The sequence below is a fragment of the Podarcis pityusensis genome (assembly GCF_964106645.2).
Source record: "Podarcis pityusensis genome assembly, chromosome: Z".
Lineage (NCBI taxonomy): Eukaryota > Metazoa > Chordata > Lepidosauria > Squamata > Lacertidae > Podarcis > Podarcis pityusensis.
The window spans coordinates 15,743,030-15,758,035 of NC_138044.1; the positions used below are offsets into that span (position 1 = coordinate 15,743,030).

Here is a 15,006-nt window from a genome sequence, read left to right on the forward strand (position 1 = left end):
TATTCAGGTCCTGCTCTATGGTTTTCCACGGAGGAATCTGGTCAGACCCTGTGAGAAAAGAATGCTGGACTAGATGGACCACTTGCCTGCAATGTTCCAGCAATGTTCTTCTAAGGTCCAGACTGGTATGGTATCATCATTATTTTCAATTGTTTTACTTCCTTATTTTCTTTACATTTATTATTCCTTGTAACTGTGGTTGAAGATGAATAAATGTTGATTAGATGTTGTTATTTCTTAACTTTATTTCATTTTCATCACTAAGAATTTGGATTGGGGACCAATGGCAACTTTAAAAGCTCACCAAGGGGTCTATGAGTTCAAAAGTTTGGAAAACCATAAGAACATAAGACAAGACTGCTAGATCAGACCAGTGGCTCATCTAGTCCAGAATCCTGTTCTCACAGTGGACAACCAAGTGTCTCCTACAGAGGTAAGCAGAACATGATGGCAAAGCAACTCTTGTCTTCTGTGGTTCCCAGCAACTGGGGAAATGAGTTCCACAGTAACTCTGTGCAGCACAATGAAAGCCTTTCTTTGATCTGTCCTGAATCTTCTAACATTCAGCTTCATTGGATGCCAATGAGTTCTAGCATTATGAGAGAGGAATAAAAACTTTACTCCATGCCATGTATAATTTTATAAACATTATCTACTATGTTGCCTCTTACTCATTTTTTCTATAAACTACAATGCTCCAGATGCTGCAAACTTTCCTCATAGCAGTCACTCCAGTCCTGAAGTAAAGGATCCAGGGTTTTTAAATGAACAGCAGGCAAGTATAGCCTTAAAACAAAACAAAAAAAGGTGGGGGGATAACTGCACATGCCTGTCCTGTGTCAACTCTTTAATGAGGAGCAAATGAAATCAGGAACACAACATGCTGCCTGTTGCTGGCTCATTAAACACATCACGCTGTCAACACAGATGGTTTTGGGGGATGCGTGCAGTTTATCGTAAAGATAAATTCTCCCGGCAGAAACTTGAACCACTTCCAAACTGAAGCTATCCTCCTACCCCCCGGCACATGAATTCCAAATCCTTCAAAGAGGAAAGGAAGAACAATGATTGGTCCAGGAGATAATGAAGGCTGGGACTCACACAGGAGCACCAGCAACTTCACTGCTGTACCCACTTGTTCCCTTCACCAGATTTAACCATTGTTAAAAAAACCTTGAAACAAAACCCACAATCAAATTAATGAGTAGAAGTTATGCGATAAGTTGGTTCACTGTTAACTCTTAAGGGTATAAGAATAGCCTTCCTGCTGGATCAAGCCAATGGCCCATCTAGTCTAGCATCCTGTTCTCACAGTGGCCAATGAGATGTCCCAATGGGGAACCCTCAACCAAGACCTGAGCACATGGGCAATGTCCCCTCTTGAAGTTTCTAGCAGCCAATATTCAGAAACATTACTGCCTCCGACCAGGGAGTCTGATCGCTGCCATTATGGCCGGTAGCCATCAACAGCCCTCTCCTCAATGAATCTGTCTAATCCGCTTTTAAAGCCATCCAAGTTGGTGGCTATCACTGCCTCCTGTGGGAGTGAGTTCCATGGTTTAACTACTGTGTGGAGTACTTTATTTTCTCTGTCCTGAAACTTCAAACATTCAGCTTTATTCGATGCTCACAAGTTCTAGTGTTTTGAGAGAGGGAGAAAAGTTTTTCTCTATCCACTCTCTTCATGCCAGGGATAATTTTAAAAACTTAGATCAGGTTGCCGCTTAGTCAAATTTTCTCTAAACAAAAAAGCCCCCAACACTGCAACCTTTCCTCATAGGAGAGTCACTCCTTCCCTTGTTCATTTTGGACCATTCATGCAGGGCACTGGCTAGGCTTATGGGGCCTTTACTGTCGCTTGTTTGAAGGCAGAGTCTGACCTACATCCTGCCTAACACTCCCCTATGCATGTGTGGGGTGGGGACAAGTTTAATAGCATCAAAAAAAAAAAAAAGTAAGCTCCTAGTTACCATCTACAGAGGAATCCCTGAAAACCTTCTAGGAACCCCTCAGTTTCTGGAACACATTTTCAAAACCAAAAGCAGAAGGGTTTGGAAGTATAGGCACTTTCCCTCTCTCATTTGGGGAAGGGGCCATAGTTCATTGGTACAGCATCTGTCTTGAATGCAGAAGGCCCCAGGTCCAAGCCTTAGCAGTACATCCAGGTAGTGTTGGTAGAGATTCCCTACCTGAGATCCTGGAGTCATTGTAGACAGTACTGAACTGGATGGACCAGTGGTTTGGCTCAGCATAAAGCAGTTTTCTATATTCCTTTATAAAAATTGAGACAGCTCTTTCCAGCAACAGCCATGACAATCTTCCACAGGAGGGAAAGGCACAGCAATGCTGGGATAGCATAATCCCATCTCTTTAGCACTTTCATGTTTTATGTTGTGGCCAAAACACACACATGCACACCTCCATCCAGAAAAGAGAGAGCTGCATTGTCACAGTCCAAGGATACATTGCAGCCAAGTAAAGACAATCAAGGCGGGAGCAGAATGGTGAAATGGGCATGAATCGTTCAATCATAGAATTGTAGAGTAGGGCCTGGAGAGATATCCCAGGGCTGGATAGAGAGGTCTGGAGAGATGGATTCAGCCCAGGGGCCTGAGCTTCCCTCACCTATAAACTATATCACATATTGTGACAGTTTCTTCAGGCAATGCTTCCCACTTGCATCCAGCACAGCCTCCTCCTGCCACCCTGTGGACATCTCACAACAGATTCCTGTAAAAAAGACATGTGTCTTTCTTTGTGTGCATTATCAACACCACCAGAACATCTTGGTTCAAACATCTTAGCGCATATCATGCCCATTCTTCAACACACTGCTTGGTCAAAGGTGTCTCCAGATGTTTTGCTACTCAATCAAAATCTGTGGTCACGACCAACTCATTCACCTTCAATTCATCTGGAGAAGCCAGAGGAATGTAAGAAGAGCCCTGCTGGATCAGACCAGTGACCCATCTAGTCCAGCATCCTGTTCTCACAATGGCCACCAAGATGCCCCAATGGGAAATTCTCAAGCAGGATCTGAGCACAAGATAAACACTCCCCATGCATGTGATTGTTGTTGGAAAAGTGGAATACAAATATAAAATCAAAATCTATCAAATTCTCAGCAACTGGCATTCAGAGGCATACTGCTTCTGACAGTAGGGCTGGAACATAAGAAGAGCCTAGCTGACAGATCTGATCAATGACCCAGGATCCTGTTCTCATAGTGGCTAACCAGATGCTCCAATGGGAGGCTCACAAGCAAGACATGAGCACAATAGGACTCCCTGCCCCATGGCTTTCAGCAACTGATACTCAGAAGAATGCCTAGTGGCCATAAAAGTATTCAAATCACTCTTAGTAATGGTTAAGAGATCAGCCCACTTTGTGTCTACACTGGAAGTTTACATGGTATTCCTGGGCTCTTTACCGACAAAATCCACAATCAAACTGTATCATCAGATTCATGTGTCCTTTCTGCATATAATACAGAGGCTGGGAGTGTCCCTTGCCTTAAACCCTGCAGAGCCACTGCCAGTCAGTGTAGACAATACTGAGCTAGATGGAACCATGACCTGACTCTAAACAAGACAGCTTCCAATGTTTTTATATCCGTAGTGCATCTCTTAATACTGTCATGGTCCAGATATGACCACATCTAAGCAATTCAAAGCTCAGCAGATTCTGGAAAGGAGTTGCAGGCAACATCTCCCATGGGTATAAAGTATGATTCTGCAGATCATTTTCACACCAGGCCATCTCCCATTTATTCTTAACATTACGATCTTATATTCTGATTTAATTTTTTTATACAAGAGATACCGAGACTTGGATAGTGGCAGCTTTAGGCACACCAGTTCTCTCCCTCTCTGTGTGTGCGTGTTACTGATGAACTCTGGATTCCTCCACTTTGTAACACATATTACAAGTCTCTTAGGACCATGAGTTCATTCCTTTCAGCCCAGATATCCATGGATTCCACAAGCGATGGAGCCGGAACCTTGAACTCCACCTTCAGTTACAACAAACAGATGAGCTCAGCTTCCTGAAAAGCAGCACATACAAAAAAGGAGATTTGTTCCTCTCCCCATATTGTGCTGATGAGAAACTTTCACCTGGGCTCAGCCTACTTAAGGTCTGGTCAGATAAATGACTTTTTTTATTTAAACAATTGGGAATGCATAATTTTGTAGACTCCCTCTGGTGGAGGGGACCCAGCATTTGGATTGCAGATTTATTTTTATTTTTTATACCCTCCTTTTTTCTCCAAGGTGATATACATGGGTCTCCCTCCTGCTCATTTCATCTGCACGCAACAACCTGTGAGGTAGGTTATAGGCTGAGAGAGAGAAAGGGACAGTGAATGGCCCAAGGTCACACCCAGTGAGCTTCATGGCTGAATGGGGAGCTCCCACAGGTCAAAGTCCAAAACTCTAACTGATACATCACAGTGGATCTCTGAATTTGATTTGCCTCTCCATCATTTTGTATGTGCAACTGTCAGGACTATCTACTGGTCAGTATGAAAGAAGTCACTGAAAGAAATGCACAATCCACCCTAACAGCTACCTCCACATCATGTCAAGTAACTGTACTTCATCACCACAACTACCTGTATAAAGTATCAGTATTGTAAAATGAGCCCTACTGGATCAGACGGGGGGGGGGGGGGGCGGTCCTAGTCTAGCATCCTGTTCTCACAATCGCCAGCTGAGAATGCCCCAACTGAGAACCCTGCAAGTAAGACCTCTCTAGCTGTTTCCCATCAACTGGTATTCAGCAGTAGACTGCCCCTGGGCATGGAGGTTCTGCTACCATAACAGATCTCCTTAAGGGGAAACTGGCTGCTGGATCAGGCCAAGAGGGGCCCATCCTGTTCTCACGGGGGCCAACCAGATGCCCCAATGAAAAACCCACAAGTCAGAAATGAGCAGAGCAGCAGCTCTCTCTACTTGCAATTCGCAACAACTGGTATTCAGAGGCATACTGCCTCCAATAGTGTAGGCAGAACATACCCATCACCACTAGTTGCCATTGATCCTTCCTGGAATACAACCAGACCTCCACTGCCAATCTTCTTTTGCAATGTGAAGCCACAGGGGAGAACAAGGTAAGTTTTAGAGTGTAGTTTGTGTGTTATTTAATATTTACAAAAATAATTACATACCAACCCTTCACAAAACATCAGGGCGCTGTACAGCAACTCAAAAACTTATAAATGCAATGTAAAACTATCATTAAAATGACTGGCTACTCAAGAAGTTTTTTGTTAACTGCACTGGCTGATAAGCATCAACAAAAGTCTTCAAGAGACACCTGAAAGTCAACAGCAAGGGTTCCTGTTGAATCTCTGCCAAAAGAGTGTTCCACAGCATGGGGGTTTTGATATTCAATGCCCATTAGCATCTCTGGTTGACTTAAGTAAGCAGGCTAGGTTATAAGGCCTCAGATGGTCCTTAAAGTAAAGCATGTTGCTCATGCAAGGTCAGCACAAAGGCTCAGCCAGTGCCACAAATGAACTGAGAGTGCATCCTAAAACATCACTCAGAATCCCCTGCTGCAGTCAGAGATTCCACAGGAGACATACAGAAAACCATCAGATCAACATGGAAAGGGTCCCCTGGTGAGAAGTCTGAAAACCACTAGATATTTTCTTTCTTTCTTTTATTTGGTAGTCATCAACACGGTGCCTGCAGACTCCACTGTGCCTATTGGTTCCTCCTATGGTGCTCAGAGCTCCTGCCAACCTAGCAGTTCGAAAGCACGTCAAGTGCAAGTAGATAAATAGGTACTGCTCCGGCGGGAAGGTAAACAGTGTTTCCGTGTGCTGCTCTGGTTCTCCAGAAGCGGCTTAGTCATGCTGGCCACATGACCCGGAAGCTGTATGCCGGCTCCTTTGGCCAATAAAGCGAGATGAGCACCGCAACCCCAGAGTTCGTCACAACTGGACCTAATGGTCAGGGGTCCCTTTACCTTTATGGTGCTCAGAAAAGATATTGGGAAATAACCCCATTTTGTGTTATGCCAAACACTCCATGGCCATCATTTTGTGAATGACACCCACGGCATTCTCTCTAAATTCCAACCTCTCACAAAAAAGTGACCTCTTATTTTACATATTGTTACCTACATTATTATATGAAAATGAATCCCACAACCTAGTGGGTGCGAGTACAGCTACAATTTAGAAGGTGTCACATGACACAGAAACCTTCAACCTGAAAACACAGGACTTGGTTTCATCAGAACCTCCACCAGAATCAGAACCCCAAATGCCTCAATTGCTCAAATGTCGAATGTGGTATGTAGTATTAATAAAGCAGACCCATTTGTACAAACCTTCAGTTCTCTTAATTCCATGTGTCATACACTTCCACAAATTAATATTTTTGCTACATTTGCAAACAGATTAAAACACTGAATGCAAATTACGCAATTATTTTTTGCATGGAAAAAGGAGTTAAAATTAAGACACAGATGGAAGCCCTTACCGTGAACCAGAAAGACGTTGCAGTGGGCAGACCCATGCCTGGATGCTTCCTTCTTCCCTGGGCCTTTGATAAAGTGAAGTGTGGGCAGACTCGGCCTCCGCTGGTCCCCAAGAACTTTTCCAGGCTGCTGACCCATAAAGTATTGAAAGGTGGGTGGTCCCGACCTGAGAAGACACCAACCTTCCAGATTGGCAGAGATACCTTCACAAGGAAGTGTGTTCCTTGGGGGTAGCGTGGGACGGGGACCAGATCACTCAAGGCATGCGGTTCAAGTCAAGAGGCAGAGCACATTTTTCTAGACACTGCTTGTTTCTCGGAACACTATATTAGAAGTTCCACTTGGCAGCCGCAAACGCCACTAATTTTTTTTTTTTAAAGTTTTCTAAGTGAAGAGGGGAAGAAGAAGTCTTGTCCCTGATCTTCCACTGGGTGAGCCGATACTAGATCTCACCCAGGGCAGGGAGAGGTCATTTTGCTGCAGATCGGTATCAAAATTCTTCTTTTCTTTTCTTTTCTTTTCTTTTGCATAGCAATTACTTCTCACCGGCCAAAAAAACAGGCAGCATTTGGCTTTCAAGTATTATTCAAGTCTGAAAGAAAGGTGTCTGTGTGATAAGGTCATTTATTCTTCCCCTGATCACAAAAAAGGCATAAAGCAGTTAAAAATTTCTGAGGCTCTGTAGTTGGGTTCCACAGAAAGTGGAATATTTCAGTGGACTTCATGGTCTGTGCCAGACTCTACCTGTCCCATAGCAAAAGTCACAAGTCACCCAGTGGCACTTCTCTAATGTCCCAGTGAAAGTGAAATGCGTAATTGTGCAGGAGGGGGTCATTTTGAAGAAGCAAATATTAAAGTCATCAGCAAAAAGGGAGATTAAGATGCTCCTGACCTGATCACATAAATATACGAATGTCACCTGACACAGGAGTCACAACTCCAGGATGGAGGGAGGTGGTAGGTCAAATCTGCACCGCAGGAGGAAGGTTTTCACATATAAGCATGACCAAGCCAGCTTCATCCCAGTTCGGCTGCTTCGCAAAGGTTTCTCTGGATATTCCTTGGGAAGGCAGATGCTTCGGATCAACTCCAGCAAAAAAAAAAAAAAAAATCGGACCAAAGACTGAAAGGACACCCAGAATGCCCCAAAAGATATCAAATTGAGGATTAGTGGGGTTTGCACAGTCGACTCTGAAGCAGTAGAGCACCCCACATCCCCACCCAGCATCCAAAATCTACTGAAAAGTTGAGACCACCTGAAGCTGAATGCCAGGAGAAAGTCAGGGAGTTAGAGAGTGTTTGTTTGCAATCATAGTCTACATAGAAAGGGAAAGGGACTGAGGGGAAGAGGAAACACAGATGGAATGAAAAATGCGTGGAATGGAGAATGAGGGCTTGTCAGCAAAGAGGGAATCTCCCCTCTCACCCCCCAAGTGGAAGAGGAGAAGCAGGAAAACAAAACTTTGAGGAATACAGAGTCCGTATGAAGAAGGAAGGAGGAGAATGAAAATTCCTACTACTTTTGGGGGGCAGGGCGGGACGGGGGCGGTGTTAATTAAAGCTTCTTTCAGTTAAATGGAAGTCAAAGTCCTGAAAGGGAAGGAGGGGTAAAAGTTAAAATGAATAACAATGAGGAAGTGGGGGAATGTCACAGATTCTGAATTTAAAAAAAAAAATGTGAGGGAGAAAATTATCCAAAAGGTGTGTAAGAAAGACTGAGGGGAACACATAGTGCAACTCCCTGCAGAAAATGTGAGGAAGAGGGGGAAATGGGAAAACAGAAGGAGAGCAGAACACAAGATTCCAAATATCCAAAAAATAATGATGAAAACAGCGGGGAAGGGTGGAAATATATCCCAAAGCCTTAAAGGTAGAAAAGAGATATTGACGGGACGGGACACACACACAATCGAGATAGAAAATGGGGAACGGGGAAAGAGAAGGGGGTCACAAATGAGGGAGAGAAGGAAAGGTCTCAATTTGGGGAAGGAGAAGAGGGTCTCAAATGAGGGGGCAAGAGTGGGGGAGTCTCAGATTCGACCGAGAGAAAAGGGGTCTCCAATGGGGAGGGGAGAGAAGGGAAGGTCTCGAACTGAGGGGGAGAAAGGGGGTCTCAGCTTGCGTTAAGTGAACGAAGGGGAGGAATTGAGCGGGGTGGAAGGGGAGGTGGCTCAGAGCAGGCCCGAAGCGACGTTGACGGGGCGCAGCGCGGCTTCCCACCGCTTCTCCTCGCCTGGGCAGCCCCACTACCCCCGCTTTCCCCTCGCTCTCCCTGCTTCTCCACACACACGCGCCCACACACCACGCCCTCCCGGCCCTCCAGCCCCGGAGGCTGGGGGTTGCTTCGTCCTGGGGCTGCTGGGTCCAGTCAGTCAGTGTCAGCCAGCCAGCACTTGGGCGGCGGCGGCGGCCACCCGGTAGCGGCCATGATGGGAAGGGAACCGGTCTGCAGAGGAGGCTCATTGTTGCCGCCTTCTCAGCAGCGGCGCGAGGGGAGGAGCTCGCAGGGACAGCGGCCCGACCAGGGAGAAGGGAAGGGGAGGCTGGGGAGAGAGCAGGGGGGCCTCTTACTCAAGAGGGCGAGGGAAAGAGATCTCAAGGTTTCCTTAAAAAAAAAAAAAGTAAATCTCTAGCATTTGTAGAAACTGAGCTATGAGGCAAAAGATGTAGATGTCATTATTACTCAGAGTAGACCTATTGAAAGGTATGTTTGCAGCCAGGTAAGTCCTACTTAGAGCAGGTTGATTCAAGTGGGTCTGGTTAATGACGCCCATGCCATTAACTACCAGGTTTCATTTCAGTGAGTCCACTCTAAAGTAGGACTAGCATTGGATACAACCCATAATTATTAATTGCACTTACTGGTTGCTTCTTTTTTTACGAGAACAATAACAATAACAAGCGTTAAAACCAAGTATACTGTGTGTGTGTGTGTCACACACCCTTGCCTGTTTCTCTGAGAAGGACTCAAAGTGGCTTACAGCTAAAAATAAGAACAGATAAAAACAGGAGGGAAAAGCAATTAGACATTGATAAAAAGAATTACACATTGATAAAATTATAGCAGGTCTGAGCCTACCTCACTAAAAGGAAATTATTTACATTTTTGTTAGAGAAATTAGCCTGCTCTCTCCTCTTTAGTGTTTTACATTGTTGTCTCCCCCCCCCCCCAAGAACTTTCCTGTGGGCACTCGTTGTGTTCAACCATTTACTCCCAGGTAAATTGATATTAGATATCTTGGTGGAGTGTTCAAAGCCTAGGCATGTATACGTGTGAGCAAGGGGGGCATCCCACACACAATGGCCAGATTTCCAGCTTCCATTTTTAAAAAGTATGTGTAAGCATTTTTAGAAGCTCTTTTATATTTTAAGGCAAAATATAGGGGCACTATTATGGTGGTGGTGGTTGGTTTTCAAAGAAACTAGCCTGCTTCTTCCCCCTTCATAGTTTACTTTGGGGAACCCCCCTGGAAAAATCCCTGCTGAGCCCTATGGATGAGATCAAGGGGGTGGGGCTTAGTCCCAGTATGTATGTGAGTACTGTATAACAGATATCAGACTTGAGGGTCCAAGCTGTTTTTCAAAGTCAAAAGTACACAAAATCTATGGATCAAATACACAAACCCCCGCTGCAGGCTTGTTGACATTCTCAAAGAACTCTGGAAAATTTGGCAAGGCATGACTTAAGTCAAGGCATGACTTGTTATTGTGAATACAGTATTAGGCAAGCTTAGCGTTTCCAAAGCTTGAGACTTTGTTTACTAAACACCTACCAAATAAATATGCCTAAATCACTCTCTAGGGGTATCGGAAGATTTTCCAATGCAAATAGGCCTGATTTAAAAACATAGTACAGTTGTACCTTGGTTGTTGAACGCCTTGATACTCGTACGTTTTGGCTCCCGAACACTGCAAACCCGGAAGTGAGTGTTCTGGTTTGCAAACGTTCTTTGGAACCCAAACGTCCGATGCGGCTTCCATAGCTTCCGATTGAGTGCAGGAAGCTCCTGCAGCCAATCGGAAGCCGTGCCTTGGTTTTCGAACATTTTTTGGAAGTCGAATGGACTTCCGGAACAGATTCCATTCAAGAACCAAGGTACAACTGTACCATAGAATTGTAGAGTTGGAAGGAACCATAAGGGTCATCTATTCCAAGTCCCTGCAATGCAGTGTGGGACTTGAACCTATGACCCATGCATCTATGCATCTATGTGGCTGATGCCAATTGCCAGTGATTTAAGATAGGGAGTCTGCCCCAGCCAGAGTGGCTTGGCTTTGCAGTCAGTGTTATGAGAGGAACAAAGGCCTCCACAATCACATGGCAGAAGATTCCAGGGTCTGTCTTTGGAATCTTTAATGCTAACTGGCAGTGACTTTCTGGGGTCTCAGGCTGGAATCTTTCCCACTCCTTGTGTTTTAGGGAGTAGAGCATCTGCTTTGCATGCAGAAGGTCCCAGGTTTGATCCCCAGCATCTCCAAATAGGCCTGGGAAAGATTCCTGCCTGAAACCCCCCAAACACATTGTCAGCATAGGCAGTACTGAATTAGATAGACCAATATTCTGATTCATTAGGCCCAATTTTATTTTCATTTATATCCAGCTCGTCTCCATAAGAACATAAGAGCCTGCTTGATCAGGCCAGTTGACCATCTAGTCCATCCTGTTCTCACAATGGCCAACCAGATGCCCCAATGGGAAACCTGCAAGCAGGACCCAAGCACAAGAGGACTCTCCCCTCCTGTGGCTTCCAGCAATTGCTACTCAGAAGCATCTACTGCCTCCAACTGTAGAGGCATAGCATTGTCATCGTAGCTAGTAGCCACTGATAGTCTTATTCTCCTCCATGAATTTGTCCAATGCGCCCTAAAAGCCATCTAAGTTGGTGGCCATCACTTCTTCCAGCAGGAGCAAGTTCCATAGTTTAACTATGTGCGGTGTGACCAATCCCTTCCTTTTGCCTGTCCTGAAACTTCCAACATTCAGCATCCTTTGATGTCCATGAGCTCTAGTGTTTGGAGAGAGGGAGAAAGGTTCTTCCTTATCCACTTTCTCTATGCTGAGCATAATTTTATAAACTTGTATCTTGCTGTCTCCTACTCTCTTTTTCTCTCAAATAAAAAACCCAAAAAGCTGCAATCTTACTATGTTTGCCTAGATTTGAAACACCTTTATTTTTGCACCAGGTTGTAGTTTGTGCTAGTTAAGAAGAGGTGGTGTTCTAACATTGCTTGACGAAACAAAAACAAAAACCCTACTTTAAAAATGGGGGGGGGGGGTAGTATGGTTGGATTGGATGAATTGACTGGACCAATTAGTAGATGAGGAAGATGAATTATATATGTATGCTGTGTTAAAAGATAAATACCACTTATTGGAGATGGCCCAATTGCAATATTTGCAGTTGCAGAATTTGTTAATAACCCTGTTTGGCCAAGCAGCTTTTACAACATCTAAGACACCAGAGATATTAGAACAATTGATTAAACCCTTTGAGACTAAAAAGCAGGTGGTCACTTTTTATAGATATTTGGTATCAATAAATCAGTCTGATACACAGATTCTGAGAAATGAATGGAATAAAAAATGGAGGTTCCTATGTTATCTTCTAATAGTGGGAAAGTGTTTTAGCTTTTGTAGCAAAGGTGTTGGATTTTAAATTATGTCTTATATAACAAAAATTTATTGGACTCCATAGAAAGGGACTATCTACGAAAACATACTGCTGGAGAAGTATTAAGGATAATGCTTCTTTGAAACATATGCTTATGCAGTGTCCCACACAAAGTTCTGGGAGAAAATACTAGGTTGTATACATATTACTTTGGGGGGAAAACCTAATACTATCAGAGAATATTATTATTTAAAATTATCTACCCACTATATGGAATTTGACAACTGGTCAACATAAATGGATTCTTTGTGCCCTCACTATGGCTAAAAGACTGATTAATCCAAAGACAGATAAATCAATGCCCCCTTTAATCAATGAAAAGAAGATATAACAACTCTTGCAATATACAAACTGATTGTTTATAGAGGTAGATTGTTTATGGACAAATTGTTTATGGACAAATATAATGACATTTAGAATGCATTTGTAAAAAAAAAATATAGTAGGTTATAAATAAATAATAATTTTATTACTTATCCTCCACCCATCTGGCTAGGTTGCCAGATGTATTGGAATAATAATTTCATTTATATTAGGCAAGCATGTACACCCCTTCATGGATCACTGCCTTGCCGTGGCGAAGGGGCTTGAATAACTCAGAGAAGCTATGAGCTATGCCATGCAGGACCACCCAAGATGGACAGGTCATAGTGGAGAGTTTTGACCAAACGTGACCCACCTGGCGCAGGAACCGGCAAGCCACTCCAATATCCCTGCCAAGAAAACTCCATGGACAAAAACAACAGGCATATAAAAGTTATGACGCTGGAAGATGAGCCCCTCAGGTCGGAAGGCGTCCAACATGCTACTGAGGAAGAGTGGAGGACAAGTACAAGTAGATTCAGAGCTGATGAAGCGGCTGGGCCAAAACCGACAGGTCGCTCAGTTGCGGATATGCCTGGCAGCGAAAGGAAAGAAAACAATGCTGTAAAGAAAAATATTGCATAGGAACCTGGAATGTAAGAACCATGAACCTTGGTAAGTTGGATGTGGTCAAAAATGAGATGGCAAGAATGAATATTGAAGAGAAGACTCCCTGGAAAATACCCTGATGTTGGGAAAGATTGAGGGCACAAGGAGAAGGGGACGACAGAGGATGAGATGGTTGGACAGTGTTCTTGAAGCTACCAGCATGAGTTTGTTTAAAAAAAAAAAAAAATTTATTACTTTTCCAAAAAATTTAAACACTTAAAAAAACAACAATACAATACAATACATTAAACTAACAAACAAAACAAAAACAATAAAATAAATCAAACAATTTCATTATCCCATCTTTCATTCACTTATTTCCACGACCTCCTCACACCTCCCTTTTTGTTTTTTTGTTTTTTTAAATGATATTTATTAAAATTTCAAAAGAAAAAGATTACATTGATAAGAAAAATAACAATAGAAAAAAGAAAAATACATAGTACAAAAAAGAAAAAACAGTTAAAAACAATTCCATCTTTTCATCACTTCTCTTACAATTACTTGTTTCCCGGACATCCTCATACCTCCCTTTTTTGTATTCCAATTCAATTTTTTAGTCCAGCAATTCCTTTCCCTCCTTTTTAATCCTGATCTTTAATCTTAATATATTATAACATTAAGTTTTTACGTATTGAAAACCAATTTTTCCATGTTCTTTTATACCATTACAGCTAGAAACCACTTAACTTCAATCCAACATCATTCTAACATTCATTAATTTTACAATATTTCTGTAAGTAGTCTTTAAATTTCTTCCAATCTTCTTCCACCGACTCTTCTCCCTGGTCTCGGATTCTGCCAGTCATTTCAATTTTTTGCAAGCTTGACTGGTGTCATGTACCACCTGTATATCATTTTCATAATATTTTCTCTTAAGGCATTACATGCCGTAAACTTCATACCTGTGGTCCACAACTGTTCCCAGTCAGCCATCATTATGTTATGTCCAACATCTTGTGCCCATTTAATCATAGCAGATTTCACCGTTTCATCCTGAGTATTCCATTTCAGCAGCAAGTTATACATCTTTGACAAAATCTTAGTTTTGGGTTCTAACAATTCTGTTTCTAATTTTGATTTTTCCACCTGGAAGCTGATTTTCTTATCCAAATTGTATGCCTCCTGTGATGAGTATGAGTTACTCGTGCGTAAACTGGTGCCTCTCTAGGCTAATTTGCCTTGTTAAACCTTTCTGACTGCACAGCCCTTTCTCATCATGACTGTCTCAGTCACTAGCAGAATCCGTCAGTGGGCGTTTCTTGAATCTCTTCCAACATAAGAGTTGTTTGACACCCAGTCTCCTCCGCCTCTCACTGCGCGGGAGCCTTCTGCGCAGGGAGGGCGTAGGTAGTGGAGGACCTGTCCCCTCCTCACTGAGTTCCAGTGAAGAGTCCGTGAGCCCTCTCTCCGATTTCCCCATCTGCCCACTTTTGTTCCTGGTGTTGCGCTTAAATGCTTCCCCCTCCACTGAGCTGCTTCTCCCCCTGCTGCTGGGTCCTTCTCCAGCATCATCTAGGAGCCTCCCCTTCGCCTCCCGCTCTGATGTCAGTTCCCTGACATCCACCTCCCCCCCAGAATCCCCTCCACCTCTGGACCGACCTGTGGGACCAACTTCGTCCCCTTCGTCGGCCGAGGAGGCGGGGAACCCCCGGAAGGAACTGTCACCATCTTCTGTGGATTCGAAACCCGCTTCCCAATCGCTCTTCCACCTACCAACGGGGTGGTCTTCCCCGTCTGATGCTTCTTCCTCCGAAACCTCTCCTCCCTCCTCCTCGGAGTCAGAAAATCCCTCAAAAACCTCTTCCTCATCTGTGGTTCCAAATTGCTCCTCCCAGAATCTCTCCAGGGGTTTGGGTTTGTCCGGGAACCG

General features: G+C 43.7%; 1 protein-coding gene across 1 annotated transcript in view; it reads right to left on the bottom strand.

Annotated features, from left to right (window-relative positions):
* The window catches only part of ABL1 (ABL proto-oncogene 1, non-receptor tyrosine kinase), a 132,263-nt gene extending 123,243 nt beyond the window's left edge, over positions 1-9,020 (bottom strand). The window contains exon 1 of the mRNA XM_080990597.1: positions 6,492-9,020. Coding sequence (XP_080846723.1) covers positions 6,492-6,627 — 136 coding nt within the window. The 5' untranslated portion in view covers positions 6,628-9,020. The remainder of the gene's footprint in view (positions 1-6,491) is intronic.
* Between the last annotated feature and the right edge of the window lie 5,986 nt (positions 9,021-15,006).